This window comes from Strigops habroptila, chromosome 11, assembly GCF_004027225.2.
Source record: "Strigops habroptila isolate Jane chromosome 11, bStrHab1.2.pri, whole genome shotgun sequence".
NCBI lineage: Eukaryota > Metazoa > Chordata > Aves > Psittaciformes > Psittacidae > Strigops > Strigops habroptila.
The window spans coordinates 1,968,825-1,993,703 of NC_046360.1; the positions used below are offsets into that span (position 1 = coordinate 1,968,825).

Genomic DNA, 24,879 nt, shown 5'->3' on the forward strand with positions numbered 1-24,879 from the left:
CATGGTTGTTGCCTGAAAGGGTCTACTGTGTTCTTGGTTTGTTTTTTAAGGGTGAGGGGGATTATTCTTGCAGGGAGTTAAGAGACACTTTGCCCCTTTCTTGACCACGGAGGGAGTTGCCCCATCTTTCCGCCTGTAGGTGGCCTTTAACTGTGCCTTTATCTTCTTGGGGATATCCATGAATTAAAATGCTTTGTCAACAAACAGCAGAAGAGGTGACAGTCCCAGGACACGTTGGCATCTTAGTTTTCATTGAAGTTGTAGAATTAGAGAGATCAAGAAGATGCTTACTGTGCATCAGCATTTAAAGTTGTTTTTACAAGCCTCCATTAACAAGAAACAAAACCAAGATTTAGGTCATTACATTTCCTAAACTTGTTTTCTTCTGGAGAAGAAGATACAGAATTCACCAGAGGTATCAATGTGTGTAAGTGGCTTTTATATTGTTCCAGTTAGAAAAAACGCCTTGTAAACCCAGCAAGGGGAAGTGAAGAATGTTCAGAGATTTGTCTTTATAGAGCCTCTATTTATGGTGCAATGTGACAGCCCGATTTTTTATCCTGTTTTGTTGCCTCTACCATTACTGTCAAAACATCTCAGATTTCTGAAAGCTACTTGGCAAAGTGCTTCTGATTTGCAGAAATTCACTCTGTGTTCTGGTGGGATTGCTGGGATCTATTTATATACCATTAGAGTTGTGTCCAGCAGTGCTCTAACACACTGCTCTTCTTCCAGTAAACATCAGCATCACATACTTAAAGTAAAAAGATGTGGATTAGCCATATCTTACCCACCTGATGAAGGTGAAATCGTTGTTCTACCATTGTCCATTAGAGAATTTCAGAAAATCGGACTAGAAGGATAAATGAACTACACAGAAATGTGTTTCTTCCTTTAGGTTTAATCTTTTACGACACAAAAGTAACAGTAATGAACAGAGTGCTGAATGCCACCGTGCAAAGAACTGCTGATCACGCAGCCCCAGAGATCACCCTGGATCCCTTGGAAATCGTTGGAGGTATGGGAAACATTGCTCCTGTTCAGAATCCATTTGAACCCGTTGTAACAAGTTGGGTGCATTTTAACCAAGCTCAGATGTTTATTAATGCAAACTACTCTGAGTATGGGGACTGTGATTGTACCTTTTGTTTTTAACCAGGGGAGATCCGCTCCTCGGAGAACTCCTACTTCTGCCAGGCCGCGCGGCAGCTGGCCTGCGTGCCATCCTCCCAGCTCTGTGTCAAGCTGGCCAGTGGGGGAGACCCTACCTATGCTTTCAACATCCGCTTCACAGGGGAGGAGGTTCATGGAACAAGTAAGTTGGGATCACAGAGTTACCAGCATGGGTGACAGGAGCAGTCAGGATAACTTACTCCAGGTGGAATGCAAGTCTTCACCAGAACGTGGCTCATGTTAACTCAGCATTACCATTGTGGTGTTCGTGGTTCTGCAGATGGATAAGTGTGAAGCTTCTAAGAATTCAGCAAGCCAGATGGTTTAATTTTGATCTTTGCTAATACAGCAGGAAGTGTGGCTGCAACTCTAACTGCAGCAAGTAAATAAAGCAATCATAAGTTGTTAGAAGCATTTAGTAAGAATGTCTCTTCAGGTGGTTTTGATGCTCAGCCATGGTAAACCCAGAGTGTGCTGAGAACAAAGATGTTTGGGGTTTTTTTTAAGTACTTTGCTGTTAGCAATGAGCTGGGTAACATCACTGTGGTTTTTATGGTTAAAGTGATGTGAGGTTTTGTAGCCAGGAGGTTAAGGTGCCATTAGGTACTAGTATAGGATGCATTATCTAATGTAGCCATTAAGGAATACAAAAGCATTAACAACTAAAAATGCCCAAGAGAGGTGGCTTTGAGAATTGCTTTCAACATGAGATCAGAAGTATGAACTTGTGCTTGTCCCAGCCAAGCTGAAGGGACAGAAATGGGAAGTGAGTGTGGTCAGGGGGTTGTTGCTTTCAAAACTGTCCTTAATTTTTGCAGTAAATAGTATTAAAATTGCATCTTCCTCATTCTTGTGAGGGGATGTACAGTGTTTCTTGTAATCGTTTAAATAACTGGTTGGAAGAATGAACCTCATAAAGGAACAGACCATTAACTGTCCTGGTTTCATTGACCCTCCATGGACAGGCTCCTCATGACACCAGAGCACTGCTCTTCCACAGAAAGCACTGAGCAATAATCTTGCTTTATTCAACAAGATTATTATATCTTCTCCTGACACTGTTTTGATTTGTGACGTTTCAGTTTGTAAGATCATCTCTACATGGGTGCTGTCCAGCCCCCTTTAGGTATCAACTCTCTTTGGAGGTGCTGGCTCCCTTGGATCAATGTGGGTTGATCTGCTCCAGGAAGAGACTTAATTCAAACAAGAGCTGAGAAAACGTTGCTTTGCAGATCTGTTGAATAATTGATAGGGTATCAAAGCAAATATCAACTGTGCCACAGAAAAGGCATTGCTGCTGGCTCAGTTAGTGCAGCCTCTGTGAGCTGATGCAGAGAGGTTCTTTGGGGAGATTCATGAGGGTACATGGGGTTAGAGAAGAAAAGCCCAAAATGAGCTTCTTGTATTGCCACCTAGTGTCATCTGTCAGTTGTGTAAAGGAAAACTCCTGTCAGTGAGCACCCAGTAGCTGAACAAGAGGCTTTTTGATGCCTTCTCCCAAGGGGAATTCTTTTCTTTTAAGATCTGTGGTGCTTATTGACAGTATATATACAGAGATAAATGTTATGTGCACAGCTCAGCATCTGTAATGATTTCTGAGGCATTGCCTCAGTGCTGTTAGCTTGGAAATGCTCCGTTGTGATGAAGGCAGCACCATTCATCTTCTAATCAGTAACAAATTCCATTTGCGGCCCAACTGGTGTAACAAATGTTTGTGCTATGTTTGTGCTAGTCTTACACAGAGGGCTGGAAGGCAAAGCAGCACTTTGGAGTTCAGCAGGAAGCAATTCAGTGGGTATTTATTACATGTATTTAGACCATTTACATGTGAACTTGCACATGAGTAGTAAGCTGGCCTGGCTGGCATCTACCCCAGCCTCGATGAAGCCACATCTGTGCAGCCAGAGATGAAGTGTGTGATCTAAGGCTTGAAACATGATTTCAGGAATGGTAAATTCTGGGTTGAAAGGCAGCGAATGAGCCTCGAGGGCATTTCATGATTTTGCCCCTCTCTCTTTCAGGTGGATCTTTCCGTCACTTCCTTTGGCAAGTCTGCAAAGAGCTGCAGAGCTCCTCACTCTCCCTGCTCCTCTTGTGCCCCAGCTCTGCAGTCAATAAGAATAAGGTGTGATAATCTCAGCACAAGAAGTGATCTTGCTTTTCTCTCTTTGAACGCATGTGTTTGAATGGGAGTAGAACACATTCAGTTAGTGACAGAAACTTCAGGTCCTTGAAGAAGCACCCATGTAGTCAAAGGTGCAAAGTGGAGCAGAATGAAGTCTCCTGTTTGAAGCTCACTTAGAGTGAATCTGGTTCAGTTGTTTGAATTAGAGATTGTCTATCCCAAACTAGTGAAGTCATATTCTGCTGGTATTACTCTGGGAATGTTGCCAGGCAAGTCAGTCACATTGCTAGTAGAATAAGACGCTCCATCTATGCTATTTAATGCATATTTTGCAGTAGAAGTATTATAGAAACAAGATAAATCTTATGGCCCAAAGAATTTACAGTAGTTCAGGTACAGTTCCTTCCTAGGAGTACTCACAGGGCAGTAAAACAGGTCATTCCCCTGAGCTTAAGACCCACTACATCACAAACCTGGCTTTGCATGTCCAGACTGTATTTCAGGAACATCCCATAACTGAAAGATACCAAACTGATAATGCAAATACAGAAAAGTCCTGTGAATGCTGCTTAACAGCTTGTGAGAGCGGGGCTCTCGAGGACACCAGCTCTGTGGTATTGCTTTTGACCAGTGAGTGGTAACGTGACACAGTCTCACTGTATAATACAGACAGGCTCCGTGCCACACTGAGCAAATCCTTTTGTGGCCAACTCAACAGTGTTCAGCACGTTCACATCAGGGGTTTCACAAGCCTCTTAACCCGTGGGCCTGCAGGGTGTCCATCCGTTGTTAAATTCTGGTTTGTGTCTGCTCTGTTCTCTCAGGGGAAGTACATCCTGACACCCAGCCCCATCACCTATGCGGAGGAGCAGCTCTTCCACTTCTTTGGGCAGCTCTTGGGTATTGCGATCCGAGCAGATGTTCCTCTGCCGCTTGACCTCCTGCCCTCCTTCTGGAAGACCCTGGTGGGAGAGCCACTGGATCCCGATGTTGATCTCCAGGAAGCTGACATCCTCACCTACAACTATGTCAAGAAATTTGAAAACGTAAGTAATCTTCTTCCTCTTCCCTCCTCCTTTCCACACAAGCACATTGCTCCAGTAGGCGCTGACGTTCCTGCCTGCCTGACGTGGAAGCTCTTGGCTTCACAGCCAGCAGCTGGTTTTCATGTGAGAAGAGTCATGAAGTGTTTGGACTCATCTTGGTTGCAGGATTTTACATCCTGATGGCTTGGTCAAGCTGCGCAGTCTCTTCCGCTGTCAGGCACGGTGGAGTTCAGCCTTCTGAAATGTTTACTGGAACTTGGCAATGTTAAACCAGCAAAGAAGCACCAAAGCCATCACTGGCTTTCACTGTCCACGATGTCTCCAGATGATGGAGCGAGTGCACTTTGTACATTGTAGTGAGCCACGAGACCAGCGTGGTGTGACTGCTGGGTGGCAGACCCTAGTCTTGTGTTTCGTGACAGATAAACGATGAGACAGAACTGGAAGCTCTGTGTGCAGAAATTGCTTCCCAGCATCTGGCAACGGAGAGCCCCGACTGTCCTAACAAACCCTGCTGCAAGTTCACCTACCTGACCATGACAGGGGAGGAGGTGGAGCTGTGTCCCCGAGGCAGGCACATTCCCGTGGGGTAAGTAACAGCAACAGTGTCCTCCTTGACAGGACACTGCAGTGGCTTACATGGGAAAGAAGCATCTCTTGGAATTGTTTTCCAAGCACCAGGCTCTTCAGAGGTGCTTTTGTAATGAGCTGAAGGCTGGAAAGATCTGGGAACACTTTATATTTGGCAGGAATGTGGAATCACTGGTGCCATTTAATGCCTTGTGCTCTGTAGAGGCAGGTGGGGGGTAGTGCTGCTCCGCTGTGTGCAGGTGTCAGCGAGCACCCACAGGTACGAGGGGTGTGAGTGTGAGAGAGGAGGAGGAAAGAGGAATTAAATTGGGAAGCACCAGAATGCACTTACCTTAATGCTCACTCCTGGTTATTCAGAAGCGGAGTCTCCCCATAAAGCCTCTGTCTGTAACAGTGTGGGGCAGGGCAGGAGGGCTCCGAGGCGCTCTCCTTTCCCAGCCTGAATCCCTGCCCTTGCAGGTGGGAGAACAAGGATGTGTACGCGACAGCGATCCGGAGCCTGCGGATGCGGGAGCTGCAGACGCCGGAGTGCATGACCGCGGTGCGCGCCGGCCTGGGCTCCATCATCCCCCTGCAGCTCCTGACCACGCTGACCCCTCTGGAGATGGAGCTGAGGACCTGTGGGCTTCCATACATCAACCTGGAGTTCCTCAAGGTGAGGAGAGCTGCAGCTGCTCCGGCAAAATGTATCTGCCCTCCCCTTCCAAGCCTTTAAAGTGTAAGTGGGGGATGATTTCCAAAGGGAGAAGGAGGGAACATCTTGCTCTTTCCCCCCAGGCACACACCATGTACCAGGTGGGCTTGATGGAGACCGACCAGCACATCGAGTTCTTCTGGAGCGCGCTGGAGATGTTCACACAGGAGGAGCTCTGCAAGTTCATCAAGTTTGCCTGTAACCAGGAGCGAATCCCCTTCACGTGCCCATGCAAGGACGGGGGCCCCGACACTGCCCACGTCCCCCCCTACCCCATGAAAATCGCCCCCCCTGATGGAGCCGCAGGTGAGTGACCGGGGGCTGCTGGGCAGAGAATCCGTCCTGCTCACAGCTCCCCTGTTCTCCATTGAAACTGGTGTTTCATGCACAATGACACGTAGTGACAGGGTAAGGGGAATGGCTTTAACCTGCCAGAGATGAGATCTCAGGCAGAAGCTCTTCCCTGTGAGGGAGCTGAGGCGCTGGCACAGGGTGCCCAGAGAAGCTGTGGCTGCCCCATCCCTGGCAGTGTTCAAGGCCAGGTTGGACACAGGGGCTTGGAGCAACCTGCTCTAGTGGAAGGTGTCCCTGCCCGTGGCAGGGGGTTGGAACTGGAGGAGCTTTAAGGTCCCTTCCAACCCAACCGAGTCTAATTCTGTGAAAAGAGTGGCAGGTGATTATGGCTCTAAATAAGGAGTGAGAGAACTTGGGTTTAAACCATGTAAAAATACAATTTAAATTTTAATTTAAATTTATTTAAATATTAAAATTAATTTAAAACATTGCCCTGTGGAGACACTAAGAGACTTGATACAGTATTTGTCTCGAATGCTGTTAAAATGATTGCACTGCGGGAAGGACGTTGGCCCGAGGGCTGTGGAGCAGGGCAGTGGTGTGGGGGGTTCAGGAGCCGCACGACAGGCTGGGCTTTGACGGGGTTCAGGCAGCGACGGGCAGTGCTGGTGCATCCAACCCCTTCTGGCCCCTCTTCCCTGCAGGTTCTCCGGACTCGCGGTACATCCGCGTCGAGACGTGCATGTTCATGATCAAGCTCCCGCAGTATTCCTCGCTGGACATCATGCTGGAGAAGCTCCGCTACGCCATCCACTACCGGGAGGATCCCCTCAGCGGCTGAGGGACCCGGAGGGGACTGTGGGATGGTTTCATGGCGCCGCCACCGTTGGAAACCCTTCGATTCCCGTACAGACGCCTCCTGTAACACTGAGGGACGAGCTGGAGGTTAATTTATTTTCTGACCTTTTTGTTCCCGTTAACGATAATTCCTGGAAGACATTTTGTATTCGTAGACTTTGTGGTGGACTTGGTTATTTTGCTGCCTTGTTTGTGGAATATTTGTAGGATAGTTCAGTAAAGACCAGTTTGTGTCTAATTTAATTTTGAGAAACCTTTCAACATGTACATTTCTAATTTTGTAATTTAGAAGGAGATCACCCATTGCCAACACCACACAAAGCGAGGGGGGTCCAAGACCGGGAGCGCTCGGAGGTGAAGGCTTGTGGATCGCTCCCCCCCCGCCCCAGAGTGTGTTTTGAGTTCAAAACTGGGAAAACCGGGGTGTTGGGAGGGAATTGCGTCAGGAGCGGAGCTGGTGGCGCTCCTGGCGCAGGCAGAGAACATACACAACGTCCGGCAGAAGTTTCCAGAACAGTGTCCTGTGCTCATCCTGGGTCGCTTCTGCCATTGCCTTGTCCTTGTATTTAACCAAGAAGCGAGCGCAGGCGTCGCTGCCGGGTCAATGTGGGTTTTCAGCTGGACACTGGGATTAGGAGGAGTTAGAACTGAGATAACAGTGAAAGGGCTGTAATTGAGTCGGGTTCTTGCCCTCCATGTTCTTGGCTGTCTGCTTGGCTTAGTAACAGAATAATTTATTGTAATTAAAATATTAGCAGAAACAAAATGGCTTCTCTCTGTACGGTGCGAGATCCACAGTCCCAGCTCCAACTCTGTGACTTCATCCTCATTCGGAACGAAGGACCAGCGTGTGGTGAGACACCCGGAGCTCAGTGTGTGCTCAAAAATGATCTTTATCTAAGAACAAATTCTCCTGGCACTGCGGCACCGGGAGGAGGATGCAGCGAGGGAAGGCACCGAGTCCCTCCCTTGGAGATAAAGCTTCTATTTTATGTGGACAGATAACGGCAGACTATGCAGAGAGAACAATTCCCTTCGTTTGACTCTCATACGGTGTCTAACGCGTTCAGGGGTGGTTTCAAGGTGCTGCATCAACCCCTTGTATCGTCCTTCCCTGGTGTGTTGCCCTGCACGAGGACGGCGTTGCTGTGGTCAGCACCTGGAACTCAACACAAGCAGGAACCAGGAGCGATGATGGACGTTACTGCTCGGCTCAGCACCACGTGAGTGAAGCTCAGGGTCGTCCCGTCCCTTCTTCTGTGCTCAGCACACGCCAACCACATGGAAGGTCAGTGCTGGTGCGTGTGTCACTGCACCTTCAGGTTGGTGTTACCCATCTCTTTAAAGACACCGTACCCTGATGTGGCTCGTCCGTGGTAACGGGAGTGAAAATGCTGTATTTATTGTATATTATTGTGAATATTGGGAATGATGAGTGTGTGGTATGTGGAAGATAAAGTGTGAGTAAGAGAGCAAAGCCTGCACGAGTGTGTATATCCTTGTTGTGAGCGAATGGAACATGTGTGTGCAACAGTTGTAGAGGTAGTTGGTGGCGTGCGGAGTCTCCGAATCCCGTGGTTAGGAAAGCTGTTGTCACCTTCCGCTGTGTCCTGCCTCCGCCAAGGAGCAGGCCCACAGAGGAGGAATATTTACTCTTGATTCTTGTCCATTTCCTGGTAGAAGCATAAATGTAGCTGAGAAATCACTGGGAGTAAGCGCAAACACGTGGAGTTTACAAAGACCAAGGGGAAAACTAAGCAGAAGGAATGGCTCGGAGCTGGCTTAGTCTCATAGGGATGTGCGTTCCCAGGCCGGTGCTGCCGGGAAGCGTGTGGAATGTCGGTGGTTTCTCTCTGAGGGTTGGTTTGTGTCGGGTGTAAATCTCCCATCCCAAGGCTGGACTGCTCAGGGTGGGCTGGTGGGCACGGACCTCGGTGTGCCGGTGGTGCTCGGTGTGCCAGCGCTTCCCACTGTGGCTGCTGCCATGGGCAAGGAACTGCTGCTGCCCGTCTCCTTCCCGCGAGCCGGGGCGGCCCGAGCCCGCTGCTTGCCCTCGAGGAGCGTCTGTACCGTTACTTGATCCATATTTATTACAATTAATTATTTATGATGACAAATAACGAACTCTTGGTCGACGCCGTTTACACCTTGTGGTGTAAATGAAGCTGCTGAGACAGGAACAACGGCGCCAACACCAACCTGCATGGACTCCGGTTCCTTCAGGAGAAGGGCGCCCGCCTGGAGCTGGGCTGTGCTGGGGCAGGTTGGCTCCAGGGCTCTGTGCTCCAAGGAAGGAAGCGCTGCAGCAGTTCGACTGTCGCTCAAATGGCCTTTTAATTAAAGCTTTTCTAATCATCATTACTTCCTCGTGCTTTAAATGAACTTGACATTGTCTGTAATAGGCTTGTTTGTCAAAGCAAAGATGATTGGTTTGTGATGATTATTATTATTTTTTAATATATATTCATTCAGAATGTAAAATTATACTTAAATAATGGAAAACTGCTGGAGCTGGGTCGTGGTTCCAGCTGGACACGTGTCCACCTCGGTCCTGCACACGGCGTTAACCTGTTCAGTGCTCTTGGCCATGGAGTGTACACTGCATAAAGGTGATTCCTGCCCTCCCTTCGGCTGTCCTGTGTCCTTCTTTGGGGCTGGAGATCATTAAAGCTGATTAAAGAAATCCTCCATTGCTGGAGCTGCAGGGTCTCTGCTTTAAAATCCCACTTTCAGGGGTCAAGATGCTGTAATTTGTATTTACTTGAAACAGAAATGGAAATGTCTTGCTCCATAGTGCTGCTGTGTCTCTTTACCCACCCCAGAAGCCCTTCATTGAGCCACCGTGGCTTTCCCCAGAAATGCCACCCTGAGGTTGGCTGCACCTGGGTTTAAATACCTTTATTCTGCTGTTCTTGTACAAATCGACCCTTAAGTTGGGTGGAAGCATCCCCAAAATGACTTTATTTTAGAAGCAGGATTCCCTCCAGACATTGTCACTTTGTGCTGTGGCCTCTGTGGCAGTGCCAAGGCCTCCAGCACCAGCCCTGCCCTGAAGAGTGATGGGCTCATTAGCCCTGCTCATGCCATCTGTGCTACCCAGTTAATTAGGCTAATGCCCACAGTCATTATTTAAGACCTCCAGCTTTTCCATTACCTATTCCCAAAGCACAAGGGATGTGAACACACTCGTAAGACAGTTAACAAAGACCTAATGCAGGTAAGAATGGCGCAATGTGAATGGTCACCATAGCTGTGGTCACACATCGCTTCAGAACAGATCACTGCTGCACAACGTTTGGGGACAGCGTTAGATAAAGTTTATTACAAGGAATTTTAAAAGCCTGGACTCTAAAACACAGCAGGGAAAAGCGTTTGCAAAGACCCCAGGGGCTCAGGGCTTGTCCTGTGCCACCCAGAACCCCCTCCCTGTGCCCCCTGGGAGCACCCGGGGCCGGGCGCCTCAGGCAGACACAACACGGAGCTTCAGGGCTTGGTGCAGAGGATGCAGTGAGCCAGCCCCTGGGGTTCCATCCCGGACCCCACGGTGCAGAGACAGCCAGAGCCTGGCCTCTGACAGACACGTGGGAGCTCCCAGCCCTGAATGGCAAAAACTCCTTCACTGGGTGGCACAAAGAGCCCTTACGGAAACATGACGCAGGTGCTGCCCAAGTTGATGTCTTGGGATGGGGTCCAGGATAGAGCACAGCAGTAAAAGCCTGTAATATACTCTCACAAATTAAAAATACAGCTATATATATAAAACACTGCCTATAAAAATTTAAATTCATAGAAAGTCTTCAATGACACAGCAATAGAGGAATTTACTTGCGCTCGTAAATAAGTACCAGAGTGCGTAGTAACAGCGTGTAGAGCTAAACGTGCTTCTCATCAGTGGTGGACCTCTGCTCCTCCGGCCGTCCAGGTGCTGAGCCCTGGGCTTTGGCCTCGAGGGGAGGGGAAAAAACAAAGTAAAAATGCAGTTTTCAGAGAGCGCTTGGTCAGAAGCAATTGACGAAACCCTCACTGAAGCTGGAGGGCTGTGAAACCAGCTCATGGGCCTGCCGCAGCCTCCCCAAGGGGTAACAGCCAGGCCCCGTCCTTACCTTGGCATTCCTGCACCTGAGGCTGCCTGGACATTCCCATGTCCCAGGGCTCCTTCCTCCTCCATTGCCGGTCCTGTGGAGGATGAACAGGGACACTTTTGGTAGGAAGCCTACCCCCAGCTTCAGTGCCCTCCCTGCCAGGCAGACACAGGTCCCTCCCAGCAGGGAGCCTCTGGAAGCCCTTCACAGCCCGGTTACATTTACAGCAGCAGAACCAAATTCTAAGCAAACGGCAACAAGGAAAGCAAAGATGAGAGCTCACAACGGACAGATGATGAGGCATTATCCTGTGTTTTCTCCCAGTGAACCAATTTCCCCATTCTGTTTTGATATAAAAGCCCAAGTTTGTTGTTTGAAACTCAGACAAGCCCCAGCCCAATTAAACTGAGTGAAACCTTTTGAGCCCCAGGCTTAAAAATAGGGAATCCAGATCTACACCGTGTGGAAGTGAGGCCGAGGACTGGAGCGGGTTTGTCACTGACACGGAGCTGCTGCCAGCTGCAGCTCAGAACACACCAGGTCTAAGGCTGTGCCCCCACCTCCAACAGAGCAAAGCTTGTTCCTCCAGCACCACTGACCCTTTAGGGCAGGCCTGAAAGAGAAGACAAAGGCGGTACCTTGGTTGGGTTGGTGAAGCTCTGGAGCTGCTGGATGTGAAGCCTTCTGCATGGAAGTTCCGAGCAGGTCTCACACGTGGTGTTGTCCCACCCGCAGGCTCGCCTGTGTCTCTGTTCCTTGGCCTCCCCTCATTGCCAGACACCTTCCTGGGCTTCCCTCTGGAGGCAGGAGCATCTCCAGCTCTCATGGAAGAGGCCAGTGGTGTGTTCCTGGCGTGTGCCGTGCTACTCCGGGATTTGGGCCCTTGTGCAGGACAGCTCAGCTCCTGCTGCCCAAAGCCGCCCGTGCTCCAAGGAGAAACATCCCCTGGGAGGGCAAAATACAGCGCTTAATAGGAACAGTAAATGCAGCAACAGACATTCAGCCTGGAACACGCAGTGCTCCTGCAGAGGTAAAGGAGAGCACATCCAGGCCTATGTTCTGCCCTCACCTTGGTGCCGGGCCCGTCTCCGAGCCAGCTCTGCTGATCCTCTTCTCTCTCTGCCGGCCCGTGGAGACGGCGGCTGCCAAGGTGGAAAGCTGGTGGCAGGGCTGGCTGGGCGCAGGTCGCAGTGGTGCTGAAGCAAAACGCACATTTGAGTGTTTAAATGACAGCTCCAAGGACAAAAAGCAAGTTAAAAGTGATTTCCAAGTCATGCTGCCCACAGAACTGCCCCTGTTGGCTACATGTTGTAAAGGCACGATTAAAAAGCACCGAGGAACAACAAAATGGAAAGACACACAGGGGACAGAGCAAAAACAGGAGCTAGAAAGGAAAAGCAATGTTATCTTTGTCAGGTACCAGGAATCACTGTGTGGAACACAAAACTTAAAACATGGGGTGTCCATTTGTGGTTTGCAAACAAACCATATTGCTGCAACTCAGCTCCAGTCACTAGGACTTAATAAATACCAGAAGCTGGTAGAGAAAACAGCCTTTGCACTTCCAAAATGAGACAGGCTGAGGGGAAAGAAGAGCCTTCCAAGAGCCAACTGTAATAGGGAGTGGATGGGATTCCTCCTAGTGTCACGCAAAGGATAAGCTATGAAATGTTATCAGATGTCATTTCTATTAGGAGTGATTTTACCATTCCCTAGGAGAGGAGAGGCCCAGAACAACCAAACAAAACGCAGCTTCACTGGTTTGTTAGGTAGGACTGTAAGAATGAGAGAGCTGTGAAACAGAAAGCGAGCAAGCTCAGTGTTTCCATCATTTGGCTGGAACAGGAGCAAATCCCAGAGGACTGACTCTTCTCTGCACACCCCGGATCTGCTCTTCAGGTCTACAGCAGCATTAAAGCACCAAGTGGGCTCCTTGGTACCTGCTCAGTGTTCTGGGGCAGCAGTAACAGCTTCAGCAGTGCCAGGACCTGTTCTTTTCAGCATGAGAAGTACCAGACACCAAGGAACTGGAATACTCTGCACCACCCATCACTTCATCAACCCACTGCTTCTCTCTCAAGTAGAGCTTCCAGTATGTTCACACCTTACCCTTCCTCTCTCTTCACATCTACCCCGAGACATTCCTCCACCTCCTAGATTTGCAGTCTGCTCTCTACTTCCTCCCTCACCTACACTTGTGTTCCTCTCCCACCTGAGCTGATTCATACATCCTGGTTTCAACATCACTTTTACGTACAAATCAAACATTTATATTGTGCAATTTCAGGGCCTTCTGTTTAGTTTTCAGCTTTCAGAACAATAGTTATTTTTCAGTGAGATCCTCAGCATAGCCCAACATTTTAGCTGGAACCCAAGAGGCTTTGTTTAGGAAGATGTGACACAGGGGATGGTTACGTGCCACAAGGACTTGTCATAGTCCTTGAACAACTGGATGTGACACAACAGATCAAGCTCTGGTTAGTTCAGTACCTGATGGTGGAAGAGTGTCTCCTCTTCTAGTTGGATGCCACAAAATTCACACGGAATGATGATGTCTTCTTCTGCCTGGACAGCGTGGGGTTGGGACGAAGAGAGAGACCCAAAGCCTTTGGACCCACCAGCACGCAGACCATCGTATTCCCATGGATTTGGAGAAGAACTTCTTTTACTGAATGAGGCAAAGGCACTTGCTGGGTTACAACCTGTCTGTATGCAAGGAACACGGGAAGATTAGCTCTCCTGTTGAGCATGGGTGGACCTGAAAAGCCATGCTCTGCAAAGACCAAATTGCTGCCAACCCCTAGATCCAAGAAAGTACCAAACCTGGTGAAGAATCAGGTCCTCAGCAGGGTAGAGCTCCTCACAAAACTCACACGGCAACATGATGATCTCCTCATCTGCAAAGTAAGTAACATTTATACCCTCAACCACGGAAGAGCCTGATGCAGTTGGACTGACTTACCCTAAGCAGCAGACCTGTGCACTGCACCAGGGAAAAGCTGGAGCAAACGCTATGGAAACAGTCACTCTGGTCCCACTTGCTGAATTCCACATGAGCAAATTCACATCACCCAGAGTGAGAACAATGTTTTGGGGTCAAAGATCTATGAAACAGTCTTGTAAAAAAGCCTATTACTGCCTTTAATAAACCCTTTAGTACCATTTCCCCTTTCAACACAAGCTGGCCCTCCAGGTCTCCCCCACGTCCTCCCTTCATGTTTATCAGAGTTGTTATGAAGCTCTCGCCATGTATCAAGGTCAGAGATTCACAACAGCTTTGATTTCTTCCTTCTTTGCTGTCTTGCTTTAGAGGGAGTCTCAAAGAGGCTAATTTAGACATTTAAAAACACCTAGATAATCTTTGACTTTCCCAATCCAGAAATCCTCTCTTTCCTTCTCCCTCCCCTCAAACTTTAAGGAAACAGCAGCGTTTATACTTACTTTTTACATGGTTTGACATGCTAAAAGGCACGAAAGAGTCACAGAAGATATCCGACTCGTCTCTGCCATTACGACGGGCAGATGACACAGGCTCTTTGGTGTAGCAGTTTTCCCAGAAGTCACTGGGAATTTCGGCTGCAGTGTTCCTGTGCTGATGATTCTCATTCTGGAGGCTGAGAGCCAACACGTAGTCTAAGTCAGGGTTCCACTCTTCGTCGAGTGAGGAATGAGCATCTTCATTTCTCCCCAACTGCTCCAGTTCATTCTCTTCAAAAGACAAATATAAAATTAAGAGAACATTAATTCAGCAACAAGCAGCTCCCTTCTGGACAGCAGACTGGCTCAACCAGGAGGGTTTCACATGTGTACACTCATGGAGTTCAGCGTATCAAAGCCTGTGCCAAATTCAGGAGGAGGAAGGTGAACAGTCAGCCTACTTTTGTTTGTAATGAGCCAAAAAGGAGAAAAAGAAGGAAGTCATTCCTCTTACTCCAAAAGCTTGAACTTAAGCTTCTTGGGAGCTTCACAACGTCACTGAGGAACCTCCTGGGACCTACACTATGAACAAGGTCCAACTCACAGTCTGTATTCTCATCCCTTTTACAAGGCTGGAACACCTTTTTCAGTATCTCAATGAGGAAAGAAATTCATTTTACTGACATTACATTTGACAACAGTGGGGATTACACATGTCCAGAAGAAAACCATTATGTGTTTTCTGGGAGGAAAGCCACACTGAAAAGAAAACCAAGGCTCCAGAACAGGGCCCAAGGCTCAAGTGATGATGCCTGAAGACAGGCTCAGTGCTCCTCACCCATGCTGGCCTATTTCAAATCCCTCTGGTATTTCATTTGTACTGATTATGTGAGAATTTTAAATATAGCTCCCACATGCATAAAAATATCACTTCTGAACACTCTTTAGCAGTCAGTGTAAGTGGCCTACAGGCTACAGCTCTCCAGATTATTCAGCTTTATTAGCTAAGGCCAGAAGTTATTTCTACAAGCTGAGCACTCCTCTACAGCAAAGAGTGTGAGTATTCTGCAGTGTGAAACCCTCCACGTAGCCCACAGCAGAAAGCAGGGCATGAATTCAGCTCCTGGGAAGGCGGTGTCTGAACTGTGCTGTGACCTCCTGCACACGGAAGTAAGAGATTAGAGGCTTAGGAAAGGGCAGAGGCAGTGCTAATTGTCTCAGTGATGGCCAAACAGGGTGTTACTGCAGAAATGTGCTGCACTACACATGGGAACCCACGTCCAGCTCTTACCTACTCTTAACTGAAGGAGAGAGGAGTGCAGCTGCTAAACAAAAATGGTCAGAATTTGCAGTGAGCAAACTACTCCAATTTCATTGTTTAAGCTAGATACTTAGAGACAAAAGAACAGGCAGTGGACTGGGCTTTCACCCCAGGTACCTCAGAGTCCTCCATCTAGCTGGCTTACACCTTTGCAGATCTATTCCATGGCAGAACAGTCTCACAGTGCCTCTGGAGCTTCCATTATTCAGTATTCTCACAGAAAGCAATTACAAAACCTCACACTTGGGTCAGCTGGCAAATGTCACATGAGAAGCCAGTTATTACTCTTCTCTCCACCTTACCTCCTTTTTGCTTTCTTTGTACTGCTGAAATATTTCTTTGCTGATGTCCCCAAGGGTTTTGTCTCCTACACAGCTGCTATAAATGTGCTTTCCTTGGGCATTCTCCACACAAGCCCAGTATAGTTACCTGATCTGAGTTGCCTTCTGACATCTCGAAGGGCACGCAAAACTACATCCTCATCCTCAAAGCGAGCCGCTGCTCTGCTTCCTCTCGCTTGCTTCACCTCTTGCCCACAGACTCGAGGGTGCTCTTGGAGATCTTTGACCACGATGTTACGACCGCAACCTCCACACAGCTCAGTCCTGGCTCCACAGTAAACTTCATGGTCCAGCAGCTCCTTGAAGGTAAGCTGTATGTCACAGTACCGGCAGAGGGCAGGCCGCAGAGGGCACGCTGACGCCTGGGAAGAGAAAAGAGGGATTATTTTTCACCTACAGAAGGCTGAGGCCCAGGTGGAGGGAGGTTCTCAGCTTGCTTAGGAGCTGAGTGGTCTATTGTTTCTTTAGCCAGCCCCAAAGCTACGCTAAAGAATAGCCTGGAATAAGATAGGAGGTGAGAAATGTAAGAAAAATGTGTTGTGTAACCTGTGTTGTCAGAAATGTGCCAACTGAAGCACTCCCAACACTCAAGGTGATTTTTTTTAACCTGTATTGCTTAGACAGCAGATTCACATTGTGCTTTTTGAAGTTACAGTCCTGAACTTGTTACAGATACAGTCTTGAAACCCAGTATTAATCACATTTCATTGAGCACTGCTAAAAACATGTCAGTGCCTGTTCTGTTAAGGAACAGATTTACAGCTCATTTGCTACTCAACAAGAATTGCTAGCCTATGTTCTTTACCCTACTGAGTGACAGGTAAGTGGCAAGCTGCCCTTCAAAAGGGGTGAAAATGGATTAAATACATGTCATAATCGCAGATGCTGCAATACTGCATCATCATTTGCTTTACAAACAAAACTAAAAGCACTACACACAAACATGCAGTATAAACTACTTGCGGGGTTTTGAATTGGACTTCTCTTCAAAGAAAATCCTTTTCTCCTCAGCAATAAGCAGACTTAGGTGGCACTTCCAGAGCTGGCTTTAGATGAGCCAGAGGAAGGGAAGGTCCTGACATTCATCACAAGATTGCCTGTGACAGCAGCCAGCAGGATTCAGAAACTCAGAAAATCCCACTGTGTCCTAGTCGAGTTTACAAGCTATTTTAGAAGTCTATTTGGACATTATGAGTTATTAAAACTCACATCATGAGTGCAGCAGAGTCAGAAATGGGTAACATTAAAGGAATGGAAAACGTCAAGTAGATGATGTTCCGTACTCTGGAATTAGCATTTTTCATCTTAATCACTGATAAGGACAAAATCACCAATTATCACAGGTACCCCTTTGATAGGAACACTTGAGGAGGCTCCACCACTTTAAGGCCGTTTCCAACCATGTCCTCTCAGGGGGTTTGAATTTAGAAAGCACAGGTCAATAAAATGGATGCATAAACCACAGGTTGGAATCCAGGTCTTGGCTGACAGAAGGCTCTAGAACCAGAGCTTGGAAATACCACAGAGTATCCTCCAAGTGTCTACTAACACAAAGTCCACCAACCTCATGATCCTTCAGGAGACTGTTTTCTATCTTCATCCTACACTTGCAGGTAACCTACAATAAAGAGACCTCATTAGATTAATTGCCATAGAAGTCAGCAATTTTAGAGGAGACATTTGTTTCTCACCTGCACGTGCTCAGACTCAATGTGGTTCTTCATTTCAGACTTCGGGATGGATTCACTGCAGTAGCAGCATACTTCAATATTTCTGCTACAGTGGATTTCATGGATGATGAAATTAACAGCAGGAATGTCCTTTTTGCTGTGAAAGAGTCACAGAGGTCACTTTGCAGAAAATACACTGATAAGAATTTCAAGCAGTTTTTTATAATTTAAAAAATCCTAAGAAAGCTTTCTATGAATTCATGGTTTAGAGAAGTGGGTAACTAACAAGAAAGCCAAGCCCAGGCAGGCCTCAGTGTTCCTTTATAGCGGGGTATTAGCATGAAAAAGTCACAATTTTCACACTGCATTAAGATAAAATCAAAGTGGATTCATTTCCTTATGTGAAAGGCAATTTTTGCAGCATAAACAAATTATCACCAGGTTTAAGTTAATAAACTAATCTGAGAAGATAAAAGTTTCTTCCTGAAATAACTTGGCTATGAGAGGTTGAACAGTGCTCTGGGAGCTTTGTCCTTATTCCTGCCTCAAGCAGGGAGCATCATTTCCAGATGGATCTATCATCCATCCTCTCGCCCCAGGAAATCAGCCTTCAGAGCACCAACATTAACTTTATAACCCATTCCTTAGCGCTTTCTATATCACAAAGGAAGGTCACTACAGCTGTTCAGTTTTTTCCCTGTCAGATCCCAAGCAGCCAATGTCCTGGCAAAGCAACAAAGTCCAACAGCAGCGGCTGAATTGCACAAACTCGCTGCTTGCGAACCGACTCGCCTGATGTTGAAAGAAACTGTTTGGATTCTGCTATCCCTGAGAAAAAAAATAAGTTAATTTCTTTAGTTGCTTGTATTCCTGATGTACTTCTGAGGTTTCATCGTTATCAGTGAATGTACTACTGACATTGGAGCTGCTACGAAAAGAGAACCGTTATCAGACAGAAGCAAGGCCACGGCAATACGTTCCGACTGAGTCTATTTTTACATCTGCTTCTGAGCCATGCAGCTGCTAAAGGAAAACTTGGAATCGTGGAGTTCATGTGCACCTTTAAAAATCAAGTCTTTATTTCTATTCGAATACTTTGGTTTGAATCCTGTAGTTTCTGCCTAGTTGCCTGTTAAGTCAGAAACTTGAATAAAGGTTTGGAAAACTACAAGACAAGGTAAAACCCAAAAGCCAAACGTCTCTACAAAGATAACACGTTCATAATTAGCCTGCACCTTCCAGTATTTCCTCGCGTTCCGAGGGCACACACCGCCGATCCCGCCCGAAGGAAGGCGCCGGCACGGAGCCGCCCCAACCGCTCGGTTTCATTTCTTACCAGTTCCCACAGAGCCGCGTTTCCGCCTCGGTAACCGCCGCGATGGCCATTTTGTGCCCGGGGGCCGCGGGGCAGGTCCCCCCCTTCTTTCAGCCCCTCACTGAAGCAGGGCGCTCCCTCCGCCGGGGCCGCGGCTCCCTCCCCTCAGGCGAGGAGCGGGCTGGGGCTCCACCGCCCTGGGCACGGCGGGGTGGGACGGACACGGACACACACACACACCCCCCGACCAGCGCCGCTCCCTTCCAGCGGCTCCCCGGGCTCCCGACACCGGGCCCAGCCCCGCCCCGCGCTTCCTACCGGCCCCTTCACCCCCGCCCCGGGCCGGCCCGGCCGGCGGCTGCGCACTGCGGTTCTGCGCTCTCATCATGGCGGCGCGGGGCCATGTGCAGGACCCCAACGACCGGCGCCTGCGGCCCATCTACGGTACGGACCCCGCGAGCCCCCAGCCCCGCTCCCGGCCCCGCCGCCGCGGCATCGCGGTGCTGCCCCGACCCGCCCGACAGCCCCTGGGGATGGCGCGGAGGGGCCCGGCCCGGCGAGCGCTCGGTGGCTCCTCCGGCGGGCCCCGCCGCCCGCCCGCCCGCCTCTCCCGCCCTATCCCCGGCGGCGGGGGAGCCCTGCGCTCCGCTCGGCGGGCAGGCGCCGGGACAGCGCGCTCGGGGGATGACGGGGAGCGCGGCCCCGGCCCCGGCTGCTCCCTCCGGAGGACGCTCCCGGCCTCCCGCCGCCTCCCGCCCTTCCCACCGCTTCCCCGGTGAGCCCGCGGGGGTGCGGGTCGGTCCCGGCTCCCACCCGCGGCTGGAAGCGGGAGTTTGGCGGGACCGGGGGAACCCGGGCTCCGTCCCCGCTGCGCATCTTCTGCGGGCAGCGGCGCTTTCCCCGGAGCTCCCCGCGTCCTCCCGGGGGCATGCCCGTCCGGAGCCCCCGGGTCCGCGGTGATGCGCGGAGGGGCAGTACCCATGGGAAGGGGGGGTATGTGCGCCTCTTTCAGGCAAGGCAACTCCGGTCGGTGTTTGTTTCTTGCTGCAGAGAAGTTAGAAAAGGATTAGTTCATGAAATGAACAAGAGCAGTCGTGGATACCTTAAAGTTGTATTTTGAAGTGCTGTGGTACAGGTTAATTGTGGTGTTATGGAAGTTAATTGGGAGACAAGAGCAAAGTAGAAAAGGAGGCGGTCTTGTTAAGAAAACTCGTGTATTAAGCTTTCCCCAAATATTTCCAAGGGTATTACATGTAATTGGGATTGCTTAAGAGACTGGAGGCAAGCTTGGCTCTGTTTATGCAAATATAGGGAAAGAGAAAAGAAAAACACTCCCCCAGGCTACAGTGTCATTTACTGTCTAAAATTGAGGATTGGATAGAGATTTTGGAAAATGTTCTCAACTTCTTTTAACTCTAGAAGAAAATAATCTCTACCTCCAAAGATGGAGAGCTGCCCTCATTTGGAATGCTTCAGGGTTGTCCTCTGCTGTGAGGATGGTGTGGTTATAGACTTGCATCCGCGATGGTTCCAGTGAGGTGGAGGGAGATAGTTGTGTTTGATTAAAAGGGTAAACATGCAGCTGTCTTAAAATTCACCCCGCAATCATGAGTGCAGCTTTGTGGCTTGTCTTTATGTAGCAGTTTGAAGAGTTTTCCTTAGCTTTCTGTACATGCCATTTTTATTAAGGTGTGATTATTTGTGTTATAACCTGTGTAACATCTTTAAATGTTCTTAAAAGAAAAAGCTTGGTAAGCTCAACTGATACTAAAGCAGATGATGCTGAGATGTATTTCACTGTATTCCTTTCAGAGAGAGCTTTAAAATAGCTTTCTGCTAGTTCTAGAAAGGATTATCTGCAGTGTAAGATTGGAATCCAGGCTTTGGTGCTGCAGAACCCAAAATAAAGCCTGTCCTCAAGAGGTAAATACACAACTTCACAAAAGTCACAACCAGGAGATGTGCAGCGTAAGGCTGAAGGTCTGATTCTTGACTTAAACCAGTGGTTTTGGGTTGCACCACGTGCCTGGTTGCTCAGGGTTCCTCGACAGCTACATTTATCTTCCATCTTGTTCTCTCTTCACCTGGAGGTTCATTCACATGTTGCCTTTCCAACCACTGAACATCTCCACCTCCAGACTTGCAACTAATGTAGGCTGAAGTTTATTTTCCTTTCGCTCGAATTCCTTTGGAAGTTGCCAGTACTTTGGCTTCCAACAAACTTACTTGTTGTTAGCAAAATACAATCTTTTTATTCTGCTGCAGTTCAGAGAAGTTTGTGGTTTATTTGATTTACTTGAGGAGATCTGAAGTGGAGATGTTATCAGTACAGTTGTTAAACAATCCAAGACAGGCAGTGCAGCGTGGCAGATAATTTGTGTGTAAGTGAGCTGTGCAACACAGATCCTTAAATCACAAAGTCTCTGCTGGTGTATGAGGACATCACCAGGATGTTCTGTTCCACAGGTTTGAAACCTCTTCACTGAGAAATCCCTGCTTAAGTTTTGATGTTGAAGGCGATGCACAGGCTTTTCCAAGTTAAAACAGCCATCTAACCCATGGACAGACAATGTCTCACAGCTTCAAACTATATTTCATGCTGCAGCATTTTGTTTTGGTTGGTGTGGGCAGGCTGCCTCGTTTGGGGTTTTGTCTGCATGGTCTCAGGAGCCCAATTAGCTCTCTGTTAAATCTGCAGCACTTACTTGGCTGTGGAAGCAAATGTGGAAGCTGCTGGGTATAAATCTCATTAGTATAGATGCACACTTTGTGCCATATCCCAGGAATTACTAAGGTCACCTCAGGAAAAGAGTTTTTTCATAATGAGAACTACAGACTTGATGAGAAAAAGATGTCAATGTAATTTCAATTAACTGGCATTAGCTCTGTTCAGCTTGGTGGGGAGAGGCCAGGACTGAGCAGCCTCTTCCCTGTTGGCACCTCAGGTGCAGCTGAGGTTTTTCTGCTAGGTTTTGGTTAGTAAGCCTAACCAAAAGTTAGTTTTTGAGGGAGGGGAAGCACACAGGGGTCATGTTCTAATCTAAAATTGCTTGTAATTGTACAATGACATGGTGATGTGCTGTAGGTGAACACTGAGCTGAATAAAGGAGAAAATAGTCTTGAGGCAGGGGTCTGGCTTTTCTTCAGCTGAAGCTTTACTAGATAGTGGGATCTCCCCCAGGAAATAACGAGTCTGATGAAAGCATAGTGATACCCTGCTAGGGGACAGATTTGCTCTGCCTGAGGTATGGATCGTATGGACAAGTAGGTTTTCTCACTTAATGCTTTGCTAGATGGTGAGTGCTTAGTTTCCAACCTGCTGCCTGTTAAAAGTCATTGAAAGTCTCCCAAAGGCACACCAAATGAATTCCTGCTTCGGCTGAAGCCAAGAGGCTCAGCATCATTGCTAGCAAAGAGCTGTTGCTGCAGAACCCGTTCTATTATGCCTCTTTTGTTGTTGTAATGATCTGTGTGGAGTAATTACAAAAGCTTGTTTGTTTGAATGACTAAAACTGGTCCAGCAGATGAATACTTCATCTACAAAGTGACATGTTTCCTGAATGTTAGGCTTAGTGGTAATTGTACAAGGGAAATGGGATTTGCACTACTGGCCTATAGCACATACTCCACAGTAAAATTGGAGGTAGCTTTCCAGAATGGTCTTGTGTTTTGGTGTAATGCTGTATATGTTGTTCTTCTGCAGATTATCTCGACAATGGCAATAATAAAATGGCAATCCAGCAAGCAGATAAGCTGCTCAAAAAACACAAGGATCTCCACTGTGCAAAGGTAAGTGTGACCGTGGTGCAGCAGCCTCCTTTGGTGAGCGTAGCTCTGAGGCTTGGTGGTGTCCAGGATCTTCCAGGGACCACGGTGTTTCCTGAACCCTCTGGAACATCTCAGGCTGTTCTAGTCCACAAAATATCATGTTTTCCTGAAAACTTGGACAGATCTTCTTGGGGAGGTACCTGTGACTAGAGTGGTGTTGGTTACACCTGAGCTAACTGTCAAGCTCCCTGCCAGGGCCTCTGCGCACAGCCTTGGCACATGGGCTGTGCCTTAAAAATGCCTCTTTCAGACCTTAGGTTGGGATACCTATCTTGTAGTAGTTTAGACCAAAAATGTTTCCTTAGGAGGTGCAGTCCTTAGTAAGACATAACAAGGTGATTTTGGAGGCATTTGCTCTTCTGCTTCTTGTTTGCTGCCCTCCTTGCCGTGCCCCTGGTGAAGGCAAAGGAGTTCTGTTCCTTGGTTTCCTGAACATATGACTATCTTCCTACTTTTCTCTTTTCCCTGTGGGTTTTCCTCTATAGTTGAAAACTTACAAAGCTGAAACAAGTGTCATTGACCTGAATCTCGTTTATGTTGCTTCTCTCTGGCCAGTTATTGAAGGAGAAAACTGAAAATGGGCAGGCCTGGTCAGTTTTCAGTCTGCAGGTTGGGAGAACTGAGTGGTGGGTGATGCCTTTGAGCAGCCTGCATGTCTGCTAAAGAAATGCAAACCCACACTATTGATACAGCTTGCATTTGGAAGTTTTCCTCTATACCGTATGGATTAGAAGCCTAATAAAACCTGAAGGTCTGTAGAAGTGATGAGGTGGTTGGGCAAAGCTTCTCCCCACCGGGAATGAGGGTTTTCACTGGTAACTGCCAACTGTGTTCCTACCAGCTGCCTCTGTGTTGTGTCGATAGGTTCTGAAGGCAATTGGCTTGCAGAGGACTGGCAAGCAGGATGAAGCGTATGCTCTGGCACAAGAAGTAGCAGCACTTGAACCCACAGATGATAATTCCTTGCAGGCGCTCACCATCCTTTACCGGGAAATGCACAGACGTAAGCTTTTTCCCTTCCCTCTCTTAAAAATCATCATTATTTATATGCTTCTAAAAGTATATGTCACCCCCAGTTTCATGGGAAACATGCAAAGTCTGGGATTTGTGTATAAGTGTGTTATTAGGAGTCTCGGAGAATTTAAAGGATGCCTGTTATAAATGCCTCTAAGGCTGTAGGGATCACCATACAGCAAAGAACCTTGTTTAGGCTTCTCTCATTAACATTACTGTGTACATAGTTCCTAAATGAATGACATGCTAATAACAATCCATCACCATCAGGCTGTGAGTTCGCTTTTTAATGAAAGCTACTGGAATTTGCCAGTAAATGTGGTAGAGATGACAAATCACACGGGCTTTTTTTGAAAGAAGCCAGACCTTATGTGCTGCTTATCTACAGCTCTAAACAGTTGTTGTTTCTGGCAGCTTCTTGTGGTTCTTGCTGGTGGTAGTAACCTTTGTTGTTGAATTGCTGAAGCAGTGACAGTGGGGTGAAACAACTTCTTTAGAAATGGATATGAGGTATCAGTCTGCAATACAGCAGTTGCTTATGCTCTCCTAGCTTCTTTCTACGTGTGTAGCTATATGTGGAGTTGAAGCATCGTTTCTTGAATAATATGAAATGTTTTCTCTGTATGTGTGATTTCAATATAAAGATGTCAAAAGCCTTTTGGTGATTCTCAACTTGCATAAGCATTAAGCTCAGATTTCTAACTTTCAGGTTTATAACTCAGAAAGGAAGTAGTGGGTGTCAGGCACTTCCACTTTCGGTCTTGCAAGAAAATTGTGATTAGATGGTTTATGTATGTGTGTCGAGGACATGTAAAGTGTGTGAAAAACAACTTACATTTAGTTTTCTAATACTACACTGAGATATGATTGTATGTATAAGGAAAAAAAACCTCTGGAAGGATGAAGATGTAAGAGTTTTGTGTATTACAATACCGTAAGAACTTAGTCATGACAGACCTATTATTAAAACGTACTCTGAAGTATTTCACTTGTTAAGAGTACTAAAATAGGCAATTGGGAAATAACAGGATATGACTAATGTAAGTAAACCTGTGATAAGAGTAACTGATTTGATATTAGGTTCAGAGAATGTTCTGTGTTTTGGCACAG

General features: G+C 47.7%; 3 protein-coding genes across 15 annotated transcripts in view; 2 read left to right on the top strand and 1 right to left on the bottom strand.

Annotated features, from left to right (window-relative positions):
• HECTD4 (HECT domain E3 ubiquitin protein ligase 4) overlaps positions 1-9,407 on the top strand; it is a 73,649-nt gene extending 64,242 nt beyond the window's left edge. For all 10 annotated transcript variants that reach the window (XM_030500678.1, XM_030500684.1, XM_030500680.1 and 7 more), the window contains 8 exons: positions 899-1,018; positions 1,160-1,315; positions 3,195-3,298; positions 4,123-4,344; positions 4,767-4,933; positions 5,395-5,590; positions 5,713-5,935; positions 6,628-9,407. In XM_030500678.1, the coding sequence (XP_030356538.1) occupies positions 899-1,018; positions 1,160-1,315; positions 3,195-3,298; positions 4,123-4,344; positions 4,767-4,933; positions 5,395-5,590; positions 5,713-5,935; positions 6,628-6,764 (1,325 nt within the window). In that variant the 3' untranslated portion in view covers positions 6,765-9,407. The remainder of the gene's footprint in view (positions 1-898; positions 1,019-1,159; positions 1,316-3,194; positions 3,299-4,122; positions 4,345-4,766; positions 4,934-5,394; positions 5,591-5,712; positions 5,936-6,627) is intronic.
• Positions 9,408-10,075: 668 nt separating this feature from the next.
• TRAFD1 (TRAF-type zinc finger domain containing 1) lies at positions 10,076-19,261 on the bottom strand. Of its 3 annotated transcripts, XM_030500690.1 has the most exons (12): positions 18,949-19,261; positions 17,634-17,769; positions 17,507-17,560; positions 16,031-16,304; positions 14,305-14,571; positions 13,687-13,760; positions 13,354-13,569; positions 11,933-12,059; positions 11,502-11,808; positions 10,885-10,957; positions 10,627-10,725; positions 10,076-10,497 (listed from the first exon to the last, which is right to left on the bottom strand). In XM_030500690.1, exons 1-11 carry the CDS (start codon positions 18,996-18,998, stop codon positions 10,654-10,656), a joined length of 1,650 nt encoding a protein of 549 aa, XP_030356550.1. In that variant the 5' UTR covers positions 18,999-19,261; the 3' UTR covers positions 10,076-10,497; positions 10,627-10,653. The 3 variants fall into 3 exon arrangements, with proteins under 3 accessions (XP_030356550.1, XP_030356549.1, XP_030356551.1); XM_030500689.1 differs by having other exon boundaries at positions 10,076-10,725; XM_030500691.1 differs by having other exon boundaries at positions 10,076-10,725; positions 13,687-13,755; positions 14,303-14,571.
• Positions 19,262-19,284: 23 nt separating this feature from the next.
• Positions 19,285-24,879, top strand: part of NAA25 (N-alpha-acetyltransferase 25, NatB auxiliary subunit) — a 30,658-nt gene continuing 25,063 nt past the window's right edge. Inside the window, exons 1-3 of one of the 2 annotated variants that reach the window (XM_030500692.1) lie at positions 19,285-19,371; positions 22,631-22,716; positions 23,620-23,758. In XM_030500692.1, the coding sequence (XP_030356552.1) occupies positions 19,314-19,371; positions 22,631-22,716; positions 23,620-23,758 (283 nt within the window). In that variant the 5' untranslated portion in view covers positions 19,285-19,313. Of the gene's footprint in view, positions 19,372-22,630; positions 22,717-23,619; positions 23,759-24,879 lie in introns of those variants that run through there. The other variant, XM_030500693.1, reaches the window with a different exon arrangement.

Bases quoted from the DNA above. Each gene is read 5' to 3' on its own strand.
- TRAFD1 (XM_030500690.1), bottom strand. From the start codon at position 18,998: ATGGCCATCGCGGCGGTTACCGAGGCGGAAACGCGGCTCTGTGGGAAC. The intron at 13,761-14,304 runs GTAAGTATAAAC...CTTACTTTGCAG, and splicing joins CATGTCAAACCATGTAAAAA to ATGAGGAGATCATCATGTTG. The intron at 13,570-13,686 runs GTTTGGTACTTT...CCTTGCATACAG, and splicing joins AGGACCTGATTCTTCACCAG to ACAGGTTGTAACCCAGCAAG.